The 20357-nt window shown below is 41.5% G+C and overlaps 1 protein-coding gene and 1 pseudogene across 1 annotated transcript; one reads left to right on the forward strand and one right to left on the reverse strand.

Annotated features, from left to right (window-relative positions):
- The first annotated feature begins 7594 nt into the window (after nucleotides 1-7594).
- LOC147437876 (protein MITOFERRINLIKE 1, chloroplastic-like) lies at nucleotides 7595-12200 on the forward strand. The gene is made up of 3 exons (XM_086487304.1): nucleotides 7595-8198; nucleotides 8978-9931; nucleotides 10916-12200. Exons 1-3 carry the CDS (start codon nucleotides 7653-7655, stop codon nucleotides 11462-11464), a joined length of 2049 nt encoding a protein of 682 aa, XP_086343430.1. The 5' UTR covers nucleotides 7595-7652; the 3' UTR covers nucleotides 11465-12200.
- Nucleotides 12201-15461: 3261 nt separating this feature from the next.
- Nucleotides 15462-17220, reverse strand: LOC147437877 (phospholipase A1-II 1 pseudogene; annotated as a pseudogene).
- Between the last annotated feature and the right edge of the window lie 3137 nt (nucleotides 17221-20357).

A 20357-nucleotide genomic window follows, 5' to 3' on the forward strand; every position in this document is an offset into this window, starting at 1 on the left:
ATTGATCATGCCAAGTTAACTAATTGCTATGCCTATGTTGTTATCTTCAATTATGTTCATCCGCTATGCTCACAAAGTAATTTCTCAAAAGTACTCTCATCAATTTCCACTACTCTCAAGTTAATAGGCCAATTCCATCACATTCTCTTTCTTTGCACTTATTGCTTTATTGGTTTGGTGGAGCTCTTTAGCAGTTTGATTCAGGTGTTCATCGGCACGACATAGGTTTCCTTTCGTACAGTTAGACTTCAAGTTATGTAGTAGCTCTTGGTATATCTCCAATTATCTAATGGAAATAAAGATCATTGTGGGTGAAGTAAATAGTTAATAAGTTCATTTGTAACTCTCTCTCTCTCTCTCTCTCTCTCTCTCTCTCTCTCTCTCTCTCTCTCTCTCTCTCGCCCCCCCACCCCACCCCACCACATCTCATTATGCATCGCCCAAGGGGGAGTCACCCTACATGATATTGGATGAGGACATATGGGAGTTCTCTAGGGATGGAGATGTCATTTTTTTAGGAGACTTCAATGCGAGGATGGGCTAGTCTTAGACAACTTTCTATGATACCTCATAAGAAATGTTGAGAGAATTGGATGTCTGTGATATGGGACTGGCCAAGTGTTTGCAGGATGAAGAGCACACTGGATATGGGGGATATCTGATAGAATTGGGGACTATACATGGACTGGCCATATTGATGGCCTCCACAGATTTTCATTATCGAGTGGGTTCACTTACTTTCCTCATAGACATGGAGCCGTCACAATGGATTATATTTTGGCTCAGCCTAGTTGCATACCCAATACACTTTTACTTCAGAGACTAGTTCTGTCTACATAGATGGTATCTACAGACGCTTATGCACAAAGGATTTGGGGAGACCCTTAGGGGAGCTCACTTATATATTGACAGAGACACTACATGATGTAGCAGCAAAGGCATACCCCCATACTGAGCCTGGGCAACACCGACGTTCAGGGAGCACACCCCAAAATAGCTAGTATGATGAGGAGTACAGAGAGACGAGAGCCCGACTTCAAAGGGAGGTACTTCTAAGTGTCATTACTCACAGGCAGTCACAAATTGCTTCTCGGTGTTTGGTACGAGGGTGTTTCTAGCTCGGCTAGAGTAGGATTTATATCAATTGTTTTTGAGCTAGGATTCAGGAGAGGCATGGAGACTCTTCCATGAGCACTCCCTCCCCACCGGTCATCACTTCTACGGAGATATGGGGTCCATACGCATCATCTCTCTACATTGTCTCAAGGCAGCCACCTCTTCCAAATCCGCCATCCATGCCCACACACATGTGCTTTCTTTACCACCAAGATGATAAAGAAATCCATTGATAGAATGAAGAATAAGAGAGCATATGATCACGATGGCCTGGTAGCATAGTATTTTATACATGCCAGATATCTGCTTGCAGAGCTTCTAGCATTGATGTTCAACCATGCCATGTACAAGGGCCTACCTGATACTTGGAGTTTGTCCACGACTGTACCTATCTTCAAGTTAGAGGACCCTATGGAGCCTGGGAACTACCGCACTATCATGATTGGACACACATTGGCACGGTTGTATGCATCCATCCTTGAGCAACAATTGAGTAGATGGGTAGAGAGAGAGGGTGCACGAGCAACATGACATGCGGGTTTTAGGAGAGGTTTCTCTACTCTTTGTAATGGAAATGGCCTTTGAACTTTGAGAATAGCAAAATTAGGAGAATTAAAGAGAGCATTTTTGTGAGACTACTTTGAGAACATAGAGTGTGAACTTAATCAGAGGTAGCAACATAACCATTATACTTAATTAACTTGTCATAAACAATACTTTTGCAAGAGAGAGAGAGAGAGAATTAGAGAACTTGACAACAGTTGAGGCCCGGATTTATGTGGAGTCGGTCCTCCCTCTAATAGGCTTTTGTATGGGTATAATACAATCTTTGCGTTCCTTGTGATCTTGGTGATGCTATGAAGATGGAAAGCTTCATGCATCACGAGCATAACATAAACTTTGTAAAAGAATTAACCATCCTCTGTCTCAATCCCACACCATGTGGCTAAGCATAGGGAGAGCTTGACATGTGTCCATGTGTCCCTTAAAAAAGGGGGTGCCCTTTGGGTGAGTGGAAGGTTAAGTCAAAGATTCCCCTAACTTTGGGGACTTCCCCCTCCTTTTAGGGTCTCTTTTTGACTCAAGCACCTTAACCCCCATGCATGGGAAGCTTCTAAGCACCTTCCTCATCAAGCATGACAAGCACCTCAAGCACCTTAGTCAACAAGCATGGCAAGCACCTCAAGCACCTTACTCATCAAGCATGACAAGCACCTTAGTCACCAAGCATGACAAGCACCTCGAGCACCTTAGTCAGCAAGCACGACAAGCACCTCAAGCTTGGGCCGGGTTCCCACCTCAAGCTCAGTCCCTTGCCTAACGTCCTAGGTCTAAGGACTTTTAACACTAACCTTTGGAGGTCTTTAATGAAGCTAACCCTAAGGTCTTTTAAGCTCCATTATATGCACGTTGCTCTTTGATAGACTATCTCCTTTTGGACCCCTATTGAGATGTAATCATCTCTCCTCTTGGTCCCCTGCTGAGATAAGTCTAGAAGCATTACACATTGCTCTTTGGTAGACAATCTCCTTTTGGACCCCTATTGAGATGTAACCATCTCTCCTCTTGGTCCCCTATTGAGATAAGTCTAGACGCACCTATTACACATTGCTCTTTACTAGACAGTCTCCTTTTGGACCCCTATTGAGATGTAACCATCTCTCTTTTTGGTCCCCTGCTGAGATGGGTCTAGAAACACATGTCTCTATTCTAACTCTTGTTCCCGTTTATTCTCCCTTATTAAATGATTAGTTTAATATGAGAATATCATTTGGGTTAGTTAGATATTAGATTTTATGACACTCTTGATCATACCCTGACACTCAGAGCCAATATTAAGGAGAGGAGATCACGTGGGAGACGGCTCTATTGTTGCTTTGTGGACTTACGCAAAGCCTTCAATATAGTGCCCAGAGCTAGATTAATGCGTAGACGACAAGAGATGGGGGCTCAGGGGGTGCACTCGTAATCATGTTAATGTATAACGTGAGTTCGAAAGGAGTGGTTTTGAGATGCAAAAATTTTAGTCAATTTAATAGAGATACATTAAAATAAGGGGGTTTAATATTCAATTTTGGTAAATTTTCCTAAAATAAGGGGTCATTTTATTCATTTAGACATGTTAAAAGAGGGATTTTTTCTATACCCTACGAACGTACGTTATATAGGGGGGTACTGAATGGTGAACCCCTCGAGGATGGGAGTTCTAAAAGAGTTGATTTGGGGGATCATGGCTCTATACAAGATAGTAGTGGGACATGTACACACTCCAAAGGAGATTTCTTATTTGTTTCACTCCACTATTAGGGTGAAACAGGGCTGCCCGTTATCTCCTACACTATTTGGCATGTATGTGGATGAGGTTGTTGACTACATTGAGAGGGATGGTGATAGACGAGCACAACTGGCAGGGATATGGATCCCACTATTGTTATATGCTGATGATATTGTGCTAATTTTCGACTCCTCGGAAAAGATGCAGCGTCCTTTAAATGTTTTGTACACATTTGCCCATGATAGTGGATTGTCTGTTAACCTAGGGAAAGCCAAGGTTATGGTATTTAACACCACACCACAGTGGGTCAGGAGGTTAGCACCTACTTTTACGTATGGCTAAGAGACGGTGGAGTATACAGATGCATACAACTATCTTGGGGTAGTCTTTAGTGGACCGGCATTTTCATTGAGGAGAGCAACATAGACTAGATTGACGAGAGCTTATGCAGCCTTGGGAGGTTTGGAGAAGATGTGTTTGCAGGTTCACTTTAAGGAACTTTAAACAAAGTTGTGCCTTTTTGACACTCTAATGGCTTCAGGTATGCTCTATGGGGTTCAGATTGGGGGCCCTCAGTGGACCACCAAGGAAGATCTGGTAGCACGGATGGATGGAGATGTATGGAGAGGCCTCTAGTGTCTATGATCTCTCTGAGTATTCAGACTAGGGCCTCAGTGCCACGACTATTCGGGTTGAGCGACCTGCCCCTCTTATGGTAGTTGAGGCCCTTACTAAATTAAATATTGATATGCTCGGCTAGCACTTGAGTCATCTCGACAGCTAGCGCTGTAAGAGGACACATCATATTGGTATGGCAGATGGCATCATGGTTTCAATCACACGGACCCAACATGGATAGACTGCCTCCATTCCAATCCTCCCTTTCTCTCACACGGATGGAGACCACTAGATTTATACGTCAGGATTTGATTCAACTAGATACCAGAAGCACATGGATACATCAGGTACAAGAGTTGAGCACGAAGATGGCTTTCTATAGAGAGCATCTCCTCCAACTATCAGAGGATGGATATGTGATCAGACCAACCTATAAGGACACTCATTTATCCTATGGGATATGATGTGCTATTGGTCAGATACGCACATCATCGCATCAGCTAGAGATTGAGACTGACAGATTTTGGAGAGTACCAACAGAAGCCAGGATATGCCAGTTATGTCATACATATCCAAAGACAGAGCTACATCACATTTGTCATTGTCCGCTATACTACAAGATACGAGGCCACTTTCACTGTCTATTGAGAGAGGGCTTTGGACCGTTGGCTAGAGTCATGAGATATCAGGATCATAGATGCCTCGTGTTGTTTTTGCTGGTTGTGCAGACATAGGGAAAGTCTCTTGAGGAGACCATGTAGTGGGAGACATTCATAGAGAGAGATCACTGAGTTCTTTAGAGCAAGGATTCAATAGCCCGATGAGCATGCTTCACAACGAACTTTAGAGCCCACTTCTACCAGAGGTATATTAGTGGACAGAGAGACTAATCTTGGGAGATGTAGATGCCCACATCTACGGGGGTGACCACGACATCAACAAAGGCTCCACCAAAGAATCAAGACTATTCTAGCACGACATGGGAGACGCCCAATATGATTATTTATAAAGGCGGACGTTGACGAAGCTCTTTAGCGATCGATGCAATACTTTCTCGGACTGGGCATCCTCGGCATGGATGATGATGATGATGATGATTTTCAGGCTGACGATTAAGTCTTTTAGTTTTAGCCTTTCTTCATTTTATTTTTGTACCTAGACATTGGATTAGATCCGCAAGGATTGTATCAATTTGGTCTCATAGATCATTTTGGCCTTTTGAGACGTTTAATATAACATTTCATTTCTCTCTCTCTCTCTCTCTCTCTCTCTCTCTCTCTCTCTCCCCTTGTGAGTTTTTTCTATGTGGGAGAGGGAGAGAGTAGACTCCATATATAGAAACTGAATGATAGTAATAGATATAAGCCCCCTTTTAAATAGAGGGTCCTTTGTTGCCAATCTTTGTGTCCCAATTGAAGAGATTGGTGAGTGCCTTAGTTGAGATCGAGAGAATAAGGAGTCAGAAAATGTTGAGCTGAGTCAATGGAACCCCAATCGATATGTTTCTCTATTGGTGAGTGCCTTAGTTGAGATCGGGAGAATAAGGAGTTAGAAAATGTTGAGCTAAGTCAATGTAACCCCAATCGATGTATTTCTCTATGGTAACTAACTATTTTGTCTATGATAATCAACTATTTCACAAAAAAGTTCACATGAGTTACATAAGTGTGTTATAGATCCACGATTTTGAAGAGGGCCTTTACATGCTGATGAAATTGTTTGCATCATTTAAGACTTTGAAGTTGTTCGGTACGATAAAATGAGATTTATTGAAAATGGTTTATATTTTTTTGTTATGTAGTTTATGATTTAATATTGAGTATGTTCTGTAAACAGGAAGCATTATTATCGACGGTATATTTTGTTGGGTGTTTACCATCATATTGATGGCTTGCAAGGATATTATCACATTAGAGTTAATATTGACCATGATAATGACCATGCCTATGTGAGTATTCAAGAGGTGGGGGACCAACTCCCACTTAATATACGGTATTCATATGGTGACAGTTGTCCTGGGTGGAGGATAGAGATGTATATGTTGGGTCGCCCTCTTCGAAGCCTTGGGCGAAGTGTGAATCACATTGGACCTTGGATAGTGCGGACACCAAGTCATGCTTCCATGATCTCATTTTAGTGATGATGATGGTCATTTATGTAGCTTGGCATACATTGAGTGTTCGAATTTATGTAGCTTGACACACATCTTAGAATGTACTCTTCTTTCCCTATACCTCTCTCCAAACAAACTCTTTGCTTTATTTTAATTATGGTTTGAAGAAAACTATTAATTATGGTTCAATTACATAGATTATGATATTATAGTGCAAGATGTTGTAAAGTTTGACTTCATTGAGTTCTATTTTTTGTGAGTGAACTTTGGTATACTCTTGATTTACCATGTCCATGTTAAAGAGAGAGAGAGAGAGAGAGAGAGAAGGGTTGGGGGGTGGCTCAAATGTAACTCTTTCTCATACACACCACCGCTCTAAACAATAGCAAAGAGCTTTCATTACTTTGGTTTTCCATAGTCTCTCTCTCTCTCTCTCTCTCTCTCTCTCTCTCTCTCTCTCTTTCGCACAAAGAGAGAGAGAGAGAGAGAGAGAGAGAGAGAGAGGTGGTGTGGTGAGGGATGCCAACAAGGAAGAAAAAGAGAGAATGTGATAGACACACACATACACAAATATATTTATATACACACATAGTTATGTACACACATACTTACATGTTTGAACTTGAAAAACTATATAGGATTGGCCTATTGGTAAAAGCAAGCAAGATCCACGAGAGACGTGGGTACATACACACATACTCAGATGAGTGAGCTTGACAAACTGTATAGGAATGATCCCTTGGTAAGAGTGAACGAGACCCGTCAGAGACGGGTCGCGTGAGCTTGTATACACACACACACACACCCCGAGGATGGCTTTTTAATTAACCCTTAAAAGAATCCTACCCTTATATTTTGGAAAGGTGATTGACCTCTACTCACTCTTCTTACACTCACAAAACCTTACCGATCCCTTTTCTAACTGGTTTCCAAAAAGTATGGGGAAAAAAAGGAAAATTTACCAAAATACCCCTCAAATTTCAAAAATTCCCAAAATACCCTTGTATCTGTGTTGGATGGATTGTTCAAGTTTTTGACAATTTAGATCCGTTTTTTGAGTCTTAAGCATGTAATTTGTCACAAATTACCGCGCAAGAAAGGCAATTATGTCTAAAATTAATGCAGCAATTCATCTCCAAAGCCTACATAACCAACTCAAATTCTAGTTTTATCATCTTGTATTGATAGACAATCAGTCTTCTTATGAAAAGCTACAATGTTTTCCATCTTTAAAGAAATTTAATCTTATAACTTGGGAATTTCAGAAAATTTGAAGGGCATTTTGGGAATTTATGACGAGAAATATTGGGGTGCGTAAGGAATTTTCAAAAGCAAATCTGAAAATTTGTAGGTGAGCTGAGATTTACCCACCGTTCGCCTTACACGTCACATGAATGTAAAATGAGATTGAAAAGTTGGTAAACCACACGTGGTAGCTTTTGTGTTCCTAGGGCTGAAACGTGCCTTCAAATCGATTGCCTGGTTATCATTGGTCAGTTCTTTGTCTGAAGTTGTAAATGTACGTGAAGTATGGAGGATGGGGGTGGGAAGACATGGAGATATGCATTGGCCGAGGGTTTGCAGACGAGTATGGCGACGCTAGTGAAGAGTGGAAATGAGAGCGCAGATGGGCTTTCCTGGTCCTTTCAAAATGTGGGTCTCAGCCCAGGTTATGAAGCCTCCTCTTCCTCCTCCCCCTCTTCTTTCGCCTTCAATCTTCTGCAGCAGCTGGAGAAGCGACAAGGCAGCAAGAGCAGTAGGAGCAAAAAAAAAGTCAGAGGTCGCAAAACTGCAGACCCAGCTCATCTAGGTGCTGCCTTCTTGGCCTTTGACGAGATTCAATCCAGATCAGTGGGATCTAGCATCCCAATTCTCAAGGAGGCCGTGTTGTCTTGCAAAACGAGGCATGCACACGATCCAGACTCTGAGGTATCAGGATTACTGCCTAAAACTAGTGAGCCAACTTGTGGGCCACAATCGTTCAGCGATCTCTCTTGCACTTTACCGTTGAGCAGGCAAGCGAGCGAACCCTCCGGCCATGGGTGGATTGAAAAGGCTGCTCTGGCTAGTGCCCAGGTCAGTGCAATGGGCTTTGTAGTGTATAAACTGTCTCTTTTTTTTTGCTGGCCTTCAAATTCTTTCTTTTAGTTGGATTGTCGGGTCTAGCTCATCTATACTTCCAAAGATACTTTAGACCGAACACAATTACCCGAGTTCGTTATGTTTTAGGGTTGTAATTGGGACTTCGTTTTATTTTAGAAGTCAAGTTTTGGAGTCTGGAGGTGTAATTTCTTGTACTGCAATTGTTTTGTGGTTTTTACAACGTCAGTGGGGATGTCATAGTATTTAGTCAATACTGCACTGTAGGGATGTTTTCCATACTTCTAGTAGGGAACCAAACATGATTAGCAAAGTATTTCATCTTATACAATTGTTTTGTGGTTTTTACAATGTCCATGTGGTAGTATTTTGTCAATAGAACTATGAATGATGGAGCTGATTGGTCATATTTATCTTCAGGATGACTACCATGAGTTTATATCTTACACTTTCCTTTTAAAGGTGAATGTGGGCTTATCCTGGATTCATGTAGGTATAATTTTTTATGGTTTGCTGCAAAATGGTCTACTTTGGTGGATGCATCAATGCATGTAATCACCACTTGTGTATGCCTGTTTGTATTTATGTATGTACCTCCGACTAGTAGAGCTGCATTGTTACATGTTCGCCTTGATAAATAGCAGTGCTGTTTACTTTAAAGTCTAGAGAAGCTTCATCAGTGTCATTGGTCGTTTTAAACATGTGGCTATTTGTTAAATCTTCAGTGCTCTATATTGCGCTTTCTTTTGATGCAGGCAAAGGTAATGATGAAAGAGATCTCCATTCTAGAAAGGGCCCAGATAGGAGCCGGTGCTGGAGGGATCGCAGGTGTGATTACCTACACTTGCCTTCATCCATTAGACACCATCAAGACCAAACTTCAGACACGAGGCGCATCAAATTTGTATTCTGGTCCACTTGATGTTGTAGTGAAGACTTTCAAGAATCAAGGAATCTTAGGGTTCTATAGTGGCATATCAGCTGTGTTGGTGGGCTCAATGTTCTCATCGGGCGTGTACTTTGGCACATGTGAACTTGGAAAAGCTTTGCTCATGCAAGTGCCAAGCTTTCCTGCATTTGTTGTGCCGCCCATTGCTGGTGCTTTTGGTAACATTGCCTCCTCTGCAATTTTGGTTCCCAAGGAGCTAATCACACAAAGGATGCAAGCCGGGGCAAAAGGAAGGTCATGGGAGGTCTTTGCAAAAATTATTGAAAAGGAAGGTTTGAAAGGATTGTACACGGGATACTCTGCAGCGCTTGTTCGTAACCTTCCTGCAAGTGTCCTAAGCTTTTCTTCGTTTGAGTACCTGAAGTCTGCATGGGTGAAGAGAAGCGGGAAAAGCCACTTGGATCCTTGGCAAAGTGTGTTGTCAGGCGCCTTAGCTGGAGTAATTTCATCTGCTTTGACTACTCCGCTTGATGTTGTAAAGACACGCTTAATGACCCAGGCTAGAGCTAAGGTGAGCCATGCCTCGCTAACAAACTCCATGGCAACAGCTGAGCTTCAGGCAAAAATAGCTGCATCTACATACAAAGGAATTACCTCTACATTAAGGAAGATCTGGTTAGAGGAAGGATGGATGGGCCTAACTAAGGGGTTGGTGCCCCGTATACTTTACAGTGCATGCTTTTCAGCACTAGGCTACTTTGCATTTGAGACAGCAAGGCTAGCGTTGGTGAAGCAGCACCTTGAAAAAAAGAAACAGGCGGTCTTACATTCTTGTTAGCATGTGGATAATTGTAGTTCTGAGTTAGTACTTTTAACTACTGCTGGTAGAAAAAGGACCAGATTTTGCAAAGGCAAATTCTTTACACCCTTGGTGTTATACTTTCTTTTCAGCGTGTAATAGCCACTGAATGACAGATGTTTGAGAGCATCTTGTACCTGTATATTACCTATCTGCGACCGTTCTTCGGCATCTCACTTTATGCTTGTCATACTTCTCACGTTGGTGAGCACGTGGTTGAAAGGTCGCCTTTGCATCAACGTGTTCATGGTAGCTGTCAATTTTTTGGTGCTATACTGGCTTTTCAACATGTAATTGCCACCGAATGACAGAGATTTGAGAGCATCTTGTTCCTGTGTATTGTGTGCCTATATAAGTCCCTTCTTTATAATCTTTTGTTAAGTTAAAGTCATTTTGTCACATTGGTGAGCACGTGGTTGAATTACCTTCTTTATCACCATGAAAGCTGTAGAGCATGTCGTTTTTTGGTTCATTGATGATAAGAAATGAAGTACTTTATGCTTACTGATGCAATGTCAAATTGATGGCTTGAGGCCAAAGGTTGTTTCTGATTAAGCCTTTGATCAGCTGTGCAAAGATTTGCAAGATATGGGTCTAAGCCAGCTGTATTAAATGGTTTATTATCAATTAGAAGAAAATGTCACTACATGCTGCTGATTTTTAGTGGAGTCTTGCTCGTGTGGTGTATTGGTTATGGTTGATTTCCTTGTTCTCTGGTTGCTTGTTACCTAGAAAGTTCGGGGAGGTAAGATTTCTGCTATTCCTCATAGGTACTGCAACTCTACGGGTTGCCCATTAAGTGTGAGAAATGCCACGACCACTCTAGAATTTAAGGATGACACCTCATGATTTGGAGAGGTGGGAATTCAGATTCCTAATGTTCGTTAAATGTGTGGCTATTTGTTAATCTTTCAGTGCTCTATATTGCGCTTTCTTTTGATGCAGGCAAAGGCAATGATGAGAAAGATCTCCATTCTGAAAAGGGCCCAGATAGGAGTCAGTGCTGGAGGGATCGCAGGTGTGATTAAATACACTTGCCTTTATCCAATGGACACTATCAAGACCAAACTTCAGACAGGAGGTGCATCAAATTTGTATTCTGGTCCACTTGATATTGTAGTGAAAACTTTCAATAATCAAGGAATGTTAGGTTTCTACAGTAGCATATCAGCCATATTGGTGGGCTCAATCTTCTCATGGGGCGTGTACTTTGGCACATGTGAACTTGGAAAAGCTTTGCTCATGCAAGTGCCAAGCTTTCTTGCTGTTGTGGTGCCGCCGATCGCTGTTGCTTTTGGTAACATTGCCTCTGCAATTTCGGTGCCCAAGGAGCTAATCACACAAAGGATGCAAGCAGGGCTAAAAAGGTCATGGAAGGTCTTTGTAAAAATTATTGAAAAGGGAGGTTTGAAAGGATTGTACACAGATACACTGCAGCGCTTGTTTGGAACCTTCCTGCAAGTGTACCAAGCTTTTCTTCGTTTGAATACCTGAAGTCTGCATGACTGAAGAGAAGCGGGAAATGCTCCTTGGATCCTTGGCAAAGTGTGTTGTCAGGCTCCTTAGCTGGAGTAATTTCATCTGCTTTGACTACGCTTGATGTTGTAAAGACACGCTAAATGACCGAGGCTATAGCTAAGGCGGGACATGCCTCGCCAACAAACTCCATGGCAACAGCTGAGCTTCAGGCAATAATAGCTGCATCTACATACAGAGGAATTACCTCTACATTAAGGAAGATCTGGTTAGAGGAAGGATGGATGGGCCTAACTAAGGGGTTGGTGCCCCGTATACTCTACAGTGCATGCTTTTCAGCACTTGGCTACTTTGCATTTGAGACAGCAAGGCTAGCGTTGATGAAGCAGCATCTTGAGAAAAAGAAACAGGTGGTCTTACATTCTTGTTAGCATGTGGAGAATTGTAGTTTCTAAGTTAATACTTTACTACTGCTGGTAGAAAAAGGACCAGATTTTGCAAAGGCAAATTCTATACACCCTTGGTGTTCTACTGTCTTTTCAGCGTGTAATAGCCACTGAATGACAGATATTGGAGAGCATCTTGTACCTGTATATTGCCTGTCTGCGACCGTCTTCGGCATCTCACTTTTTGCTTCAGTCATGCTTCGCACGTTGGATCGAAAGGCCCCCTTGCATCAACGTGTTCATGGTAGCTGTCGATTTTTTGGTGCTATACTGGCTTTTTGACATGTAATGGCCACCGAATGACAGAGATTTGAGAGCATCTTGTTCCTGTGTGTTGCGTGCCTATATAAGTCCCTTCTGTATAATCTTATGTTAAGTTAAAGTCATTTTGTCACAATGGTGAGCACGCGGTTGAATTACCTTCTTAACCACCATGAAAGCTGTAGAGCATGTCGTTTTTTGGTTCAATGATGATAAGAAGTGAAGTACTTACATGTTTACTGATGCGATGCCAAATTGATGGCTTGAGGCCAAAGGTTGTTTCTGATTAAGCCTTTGATCAGCTGTGCAAAGATTTGCAAGATATGGGTCAAAGTGAGCTGTATAAAATGTCTTATTATCAATTCAAATAAAATGTATGGAGTTTTGCTCATGTGGTGTATTGCTTGTCCTCTGGTTGCTGGTTATGTAGAAATTCCGGGGAGGTAAGACTTCTGCCATGCTGATATCTTTTAGGTAGTGGAGTTTGGCACATTAGAAACCTTCGTCTCAAACATACACAAATCTCTTTAAGCCAATTCCAAATTTTGCAAATTAAACTATATTTTTGGCTATATTTTCACTATTTTGTAATAAGATCTGAGCGGTATTTTTCCTTTCCACTTTCCTCTCAGCCGATGGACTTGAATTTCTAACCGGTACACGGGTAAGTTGAGAGACACTTTTCTTGAGCACTGTGCCCGACCCCCTCGTGATCTAGAAGTCTGGTTATCAAGAATTCCATGACAATGAGTCGGTCATTCAAGAATAGATGCATGTTCTGGTCATGATTGATGCATATGCCCTCCCTTCTCTAGTTTAATGCACAGAGGACCTCCACTCTCTTTTAGAGTTGCTTGTTTTCGGGTTTCTAAAACAAGCTTCAGTGATGAAGGGAGTTAGGCATACATTTGACGTGAAGTATTGACCTATTTAGTTTGTAAACGAGTCTTCTCAGTTAAAAGCCTCATATGTGCCCATTTCATTAAAAAAAAATTATTCCCTACATTGATTGGACATACCTTTTCATGTGAAAGCAATGCTAAAAGAAGAACCTATGTTTTAGTTTGATCCACCTACGAATTCTAAAATTGATCTCTAAATTTTAATTTTGAAGGTGAGAAAACATGAAATTTAGTGTAAAAACTTTCAAATATAGTCAATTTACCTCTAAAATTTATCATATATGGTTTTTGGAAGATTTTTTTAAATTTTTCTTTTTAGCGTTGAGCGTCAATGGGTCCCTTGATGGATTGGTTTTCCAATGGCAATTCACAAAAAAGCTTTTTGGCTTCACCTTAATTGCACTTGTGGCAATGATCAATTATTGCATTGAAATTAAAGAAATGCTTTTCATAATCTTTAAAAATCTTTTTGCCTACCTTAAGACAATCTCTCTCTTGAGAAAGAGATGTAAACCTATGACACTTATTTGAGATTCCTCAAAATAGAAAATGCATGTTTTTTTTTGACTATTTTTTACCATTTCCACTCCTTTTTCATGCAAATAGGACAAGTTTCAACTCCTCCTTGTTGGGTGTTTTCTTATGTAGCTCTGTCAACTTGAGTGTAATACCCACTTCTACTTAACATCTAACCACATTCGAAACCATGGATGTAAAAAATACCGTTCTGAGGTGTTTTCTATCCCCATTTTGATCATGCAAAAGCATGCTAAAATAATAAAAAATTCATCTTATGATCTTTAATGTTGAATGTTTTCAAAAATTTCTAAGATTTCATTGCTATTCTTGTCAGCTTGCATCTTAGCAGTTTGGAGTCATTTCTAGGCCACTTTGATCTCGATAAAACATGATGAAATCGTCATAAAGTTTACTATTGGTTTTTGAATGTTTCAAGTATCTTGTGGCGTAATTAAACTCAACATGGCAATTCCAATGAATTATAGCTCAAATAGGGACATTTATGAGCATACTAGAGAGAAATCTCACAACTTTATTCATTTTGACCACGGAGGCACACTTTCGTATGATTAATGTACAAATCTTGGTGCTTCCAATTCCTTTTTAGTTCGTCAACACTTAATGCAAGCGGCCAGACCAATTTGGGAGATTTTTTATTTAAGCAGGCATATGTGATGACAAAACTAGGATAATTGGCCTCCTTTGTTGTCCCTCATGGTTTCTTACATGATTTTGGAGCATGCTCTTGTTGACTTTCTCAAAGCTTCGTACATGGTATTGCAAAATTGTTAATTACATGGTATTGCAAAATTGATGATGCTCATTGAATTCATTGCTCTAGCTAATAGCATTTGTCTTATTGTTCTAATCACTAGAAGCTTCAAATCTTTAATGTGACCCTAGTCAATGCACCATGAGGCAGCTTTGAAACAATGGGAGTTGTGGAGTTTGGCTATTAAAGAGTGTCAATTGAGTTGTTGATTGTGTACCATGTGGAAAAGGCTACTCTTGGTCAGGATGAGTTGGGTAAAGTGCCAACTATCATGAAGGAAGGAAATATCGATTAGACCAAAGGTCTCCCACACCTTAAGGTTTTGGTTCTAAACAATTTAAACTTGCATGTCTAAATGGCCAACCTCTGAGAAGTTTGTCCCCGATGATTTTCTACAACAAGGTGTTGGCTATACATACAATGTGTCCCGTATAGTTATGATGATTCTTAGAACTTAGTCTAAGTTTGAGGAGTCTTTCAATCAAGCTTGCATGAAGACCAAGTTGTATTAAGCTTGTAAAGAAGCACAAAGTAACTCAAAAGCTTGATTGGTGGATGTCACATTCACTAATGTTGGACTTCTAACATCCATTAGTATTATGGTCAAGGGATTGTAGCTGGACATGGTTCACTTCCAAAAGTAGAGAAGAAAAGGGTTAACAATCAAACCGACCAAGCAAGATACCCATGAACTTTTTTTAAAAAGTGGTTTAGAGTGAAATTAAACCACATGGCCACAAAGAACCACAATAGTCAATTGTTATGTAATGAGCAACGTACACCTCCCCCTCATTATGGTTGAGCTCAATTCATTGTCTTTTCTCTCACTAGAAATTGAGACTTTCACTTAGCATACCATGATTAATTAGAAAAAAGGCTTCCATCTAGGGGAATCCCTCGAGGCTTCAATCTGCCAACAAAGGGCAAGGTGTGTGTCACTTCATGTATTTCCAACTTCCTCAAACCTTGGCAAGTATGGATGTGTGTGTCGATGAATCAAGACATACGACATTTTGCAAAGAAGAAACCCTAATGGCATACAAATGAAAACATGGGAGCTTGTACACATTGAAACTAAGTTACAAAACAAACACAGAACTAGAGTAGACATGACAACCTCAATGTTTAATGCACATGTCTTCTTGCATTGGTCACAAAAAATGGAAACACAAAACCACACAACAACAAGTTGGCAATAGTTGTAGAGGAGCTGATAGAGAGATCTCACATACTCATACAACAATGCTAGCTCAGAGAGAGATCTCACATACTCATACAACAATGCTAGCTCAGAGAGAGATCTCACATACTCATACAACAATGCTAGCTCAGAGAGAGATCTCACATACTCATACAACAATGCTGGCGAGCCTCCTAGAGCTCACGCATGGTTTCCGGCTGGGGCACGCGGTGCACATCGCGATCTGGCAGGTGCCATGTGTTCGTGACGGGGTCTTTGATGAGACCCTTAAATCTGTCTTGCCACCAAGAGGCAGGAATGCGAAGCTCTGAGCTGAGAAAGTTGCAAGATTTGTTGATGAGGGCAGGATCACGGTCTACAACAAGCCGAAATGGGCGATCTGGTCCATGCGTACCTGCCACTAGGTGCAAATGTGCCTCCAAGTTGTGCCAATCACCAATGGTGCGCGACTTTTGATTGACAAACGGTGATTTGCGATGATCCACCAGCAATTCCTCTCCCACCTCTCGATATCCCATCAATGTGGGTGGATATAGTGCAATCAGATCATTCCTGTTCTTTACCCTCAGAATTCTCAGCCCATCAAGCTCCTTACACCGTTTCTTGAATGCAGCATCACCCACAAGCGGGCACCCAAACACGACCGCACTCACTAGCACAGGCTCCCGGCCTTCCCTCAAATTCAATCCATTTTCAGCTATGTCATATGCATTCAACACCGCTAGCGATGCACCCAAGCTATGCCCAATCACTGTGATGCTCACATCCTCATCCTCATACTTCTTAAGCAAGTACTTGAGCTCATTGAGTACCTGCTCCCGAGCACTCTCCTGTGTGTAGTGTGACCTCGTATCACTGGATGTGTAGATGAGGAGCCAACCCTTTTCAACACGAGGCTGTGGCTCACCTCTCTTCAGCAGCATGTCATACCAATGATGCTCATCCTTCCTCTTCTCCTCTGGAGGCAGCAGATCGGTCACATCGTCCTTGTGAAAGTCGAACAGACCTTGCTTTTGGTCACCAGCCATTTCTTTCAAGCTGTCATACCAGTGATTTTCATCATCATCATCGTCTGGAGGAAGGAAATCTTCCACATTGCTCTTCTGCACATGGAAGTCGTCGATCCATTCAAAAAGACGCAGCGTGCCTCTCCACACAATCACGATGTCGCGTCTACCGAGCCATTCCTTGCCCTTGTCTGTGGCGATGGCAACATAACCGATCCAATTAGACTCTTTAGACCAGGCCTCTTTGGACCGTGAGCTGAGGAAGAAGCGACCAAGGATGTGTGATGTTGCGGTAGCATAGAGATATCGGCTCACTTGGTATCCCCAGATATCCTCTTCATCATCAGGCTGGAGACCCACCTTCTGAAAGAGCTCTTCTTTACTGTACTTGGAGCTGCCCACATACTTGGAGTGTGTCTCGGAATCGAAGGCATCGTAGATGGCCTGGTTGAACTCGCCGTAGCGGATGATGTTGCGGCGGAGCTCCAAATCCAAAGGCTGGAGGAGGCCTTCCCAGTGATGGAGGCCCTGAATCTCCCTCCATCTCTCTGAGAGAGGGGGTAACTCGGCCTTACCAGCAGCCGAGCTCGCCTGGTAGCGCGCTTCCTCCATAGCTAGCGAGCTACAATGGAGAATGTAAGGGCTTCAAGTGCTCTTTTTTAAAAATGAACAACGGCCCCGAGGAAGAGACCACAATGTATTCCCAGTAGGCCCTTTTCACACGTTCACGCCTTTTGGCTAGCTTCAGGCCCATGCACATCACTACTAATTTTCCGATTGAAAATGAAAAACTTGGTTGTAATATCATTGAAACTTCACTTTCAAGGTCAAAATTTGGGTATTTTAGTTATAACTACATGTCAATACAATTTTTTTGACATAAATCCCGATTGCCTCATTAGTCACCTTAAACATCAAGGCCAAGAATATGGTATTTTTGAAGCAATGATCGCTAGCACGAGTATCTACTTGTAGAGACCGTACATTTGAATGCTGATGAATGCCGATTTGTTCCCTTGGAACACTGTTGTATGTCCTATTAGCCCATGCACACTGACACCAAATAAAAGAGATGAGCCAAGTTGCCTTAGCTTGACTTAGAGGCCTTATTAAAGAAGTGCTACATTAAATTTAAGCTAGGTTCACACTAGGCAATGGCAGGGAGAGAAACATGGATGTATGGTTGATCTGGTGATCCATGATTGGGGCAACAACAGTGAAGAGAATCTCTGGGCCCACTAAGCGCCTCGTAGGTTACCCCCCTTGATAAACAAAGACTCCCGTGAGAACGCTCAACCACTTAAGATAGCTCGCAAATCAGAGAAGGTTATGTCAAACAAGCAACTTGTCTATTGGCGACAAGATTTCCTCCACTTATGTGTGAACTGGGAGGGGATAGGCAAGACTAAGAGCACATTGCTACCATTGCCTAGTCTGAACCCACCCTTAGGCATGTTGTGGAGGACACACTACCAAACCTACTAGTATGGCAGGGAGAGAAACAAGGACGTATGGTTGCTGTGGCGACCCATGATTGGGGCAACAACAATGAAGAGAACCTCTGGGCCCACTAAGCGCTAGGCGGGCTACCCCTTTGAGTAAACAAGGACTCCCGTGAGAATGCTCAACCACTTAAGATAGCTCACAAATTAGAGAATGTTATGTCAAACAAGCAACTTGTCTATTGGCTACATGATTTCCTCCACTTATCTCTGAATTGGGAGGGTGTAGGCAAGACTGACAGCATGTTGCTACCATTGCCCAGTCTGAACCAACCCTTAGGCATGTTGTGGAGGACACACTACCAGACCTACTAGTATCCAAACAATCCTAGAAATGTACACGTGCCATGTGAGAACGCTGCCTTAATTAACAAAACATTCTAAATTCCATGGGATATGCAAATCTCACCAAATATTTTAGATTGAAAAGGTATATCCAATGCTAATGCTAATGGTATGTTTGAAGAGCATCTTCTTAGAAGATTCTAAGATTTCAGGACTAGATCCAAAGCATTTTTCTAAATTCTTCTACGATACCCTCTAATTCGACCCAAAAAATAATTGGACCCACCTACTACTAGTTTAGGTAGGGAACCTTTATTTTGGTCTCTAAAATTTCTTTATGATGATTGGTTGCTTATTATGTCTTTTGAAACGAGCCAAACTATCCAAAATTGGTAAAACGTTCACGTTCGGGAAAAAAAAACCCTGGGAAGTATTGTATTTTGGTTTATGATGCATTGATGTTTATGCTTAAATACTTTAGCCTCTCCATTGCTGATATTAATATTGTGCGTACGCTTTTGAAGCACTCATTTAATTACGTAGAATCTTAGGTGATTTTTTTTTTTTTTGGGTCGAAAAGAAAAATGGAGCGGAAAAGATCTTGGGCATTAGGGTAAAGAGCCAATCGTAACACATGTGCCTTTTGAAAGTCATACACGCCCCAATTTAGAGACAAAAAATTGAAATATACTAGAAATCTTGCTTATGTGTCAACTTGTGTTTCGCTGAAAATTGTCCCACTAGTGGGCCATGGGTGTCTAATACCCCTAAAAGACCTCAAAATTTAAACTTTCTCAAATTGATTGCGCAAATTAAATTTAAAAAATATCAATCTTGGTATTACCTAATCCGCCTTTGCATGAGGAATCTCATGCAATTTTCAAAATTCAAATCTGACCAAATTTACAAAATCCCGCCCAAAATTACAGTTTTTTCTTTGAGTGTCTCTAATCTGGCTCCTTTACCCTAGATATAGTACGCACATGGACGCGCTTGTTGGACCTCAACTTGTCAGTGAACGTTGCCTCAACTACCACCTGCTTGTACACAAGGATGACAATCGTAGAGCAATGTTGGTGGAAAGGACATGATGATAAATTTCTTGCAACTCGGCTAATGATTCACAATCATCCACCTCAGCAATGTGCAACTTTTGTAGGCTTGTGCTTCCTTCTGTGCTCTTTTCGCTAGTTGAATATCTACACGTTCATTTCATTGTGAGTTTCTTTTTTTTTTTTGGGGGGGGGGGGGGGGAGGGGGGGGCGTCTTTATTTCGATACAAACAACCGTGGCGTGCCCTCAAGTGCCACATCTGCGTTTTTTGAACGAACTTGCTGAACGGCGCATGTTCGCACCACAAGAGAAGCTTTCTTTTTCAATAAAATGGGTTGATGAAAACTTGCAATATATGAAATTTAGAGATTCTTGGCAGATTTATTGCAAGTGCCGACGCTGAGCCAAAGGAGTCCTAGACAGCTAGCAATATAAAACTTGATCATTGGAGGTGGTCTAGCTCGGCTTTATATGTCTTTCTGTACGGCTTCCTTGTAAAGATCCTGGTCTATGGTCTTGGTTATGGTAATGTGGATTTCAATGTTGGTGGTAGATGCCCTAGCTTGGTGTGTGAGGAGGGCTTTCTCTACTTCTTTTGGTTACATAATATATCACTCACTATTAGTAAGTATTAAAAGAAAAAAAAGTATGAAAAGCAAGTGAAGAAGACCTTCGTTTTTCCATGGAGAGAGGAAAGCAAGAAATCAACTTTTGAGCTCAATCTGATAAGGAGAATCTCTTCAAATCTTTTTTTTTTTTTTGGCAAAACTCACAATTGTGAGTAGTTTATATTATTATAACCAAACAATATACAACTTCCTGCCATGCTCATACCGAGACACGTGACGGTGGGATGGTTAGCACATTGTTCTCTAATTTGGACCCAATTGGCACAATTCAAATCCCTTAAGACAAGAAATTTACTTTAGGACAAGGAATCTTGGAAGATTTGGTACTACGCAT

This window comes from Adiantum capillus-veneris, chromosome 17, assembly GCF_014529385.1.
Source record: "Adiantum capillus-veneris isolate H3 chromosome 17, ASM1452938v2, whole genome shotgun sequence".
Lineage (NCBI taxonomy): Eukaryota > Viridiplantae > Streptophyta > Polypodiopsida > Polypodiales > Pteridaceae > Adiantum > Adiantum capillus-veneris.

Coding starts and splice junctions, on each gene's coding strand:
- LOC147437876 (XM_086487304.1), top strand. CDS start 7,653: ATGGAGGATGGGGGTGGGAAGACATGGAGATATGCATTGGCCGAGGGT. Junction 8,199..8,977: donor CTGCTCTGGCTAGTGCCCAG/GTCAGTGCAATG, acceptor CTTTTGATGCAG/GCAAAGGTAATGATGAAAGA. Junction 9,932..10,915: donor TTGAAAAAAAGAAACAGGCG/GTCTTACATTCT, acceptor CTTTTGATGCAG/GCAAAGGCAATGATGAGAAA.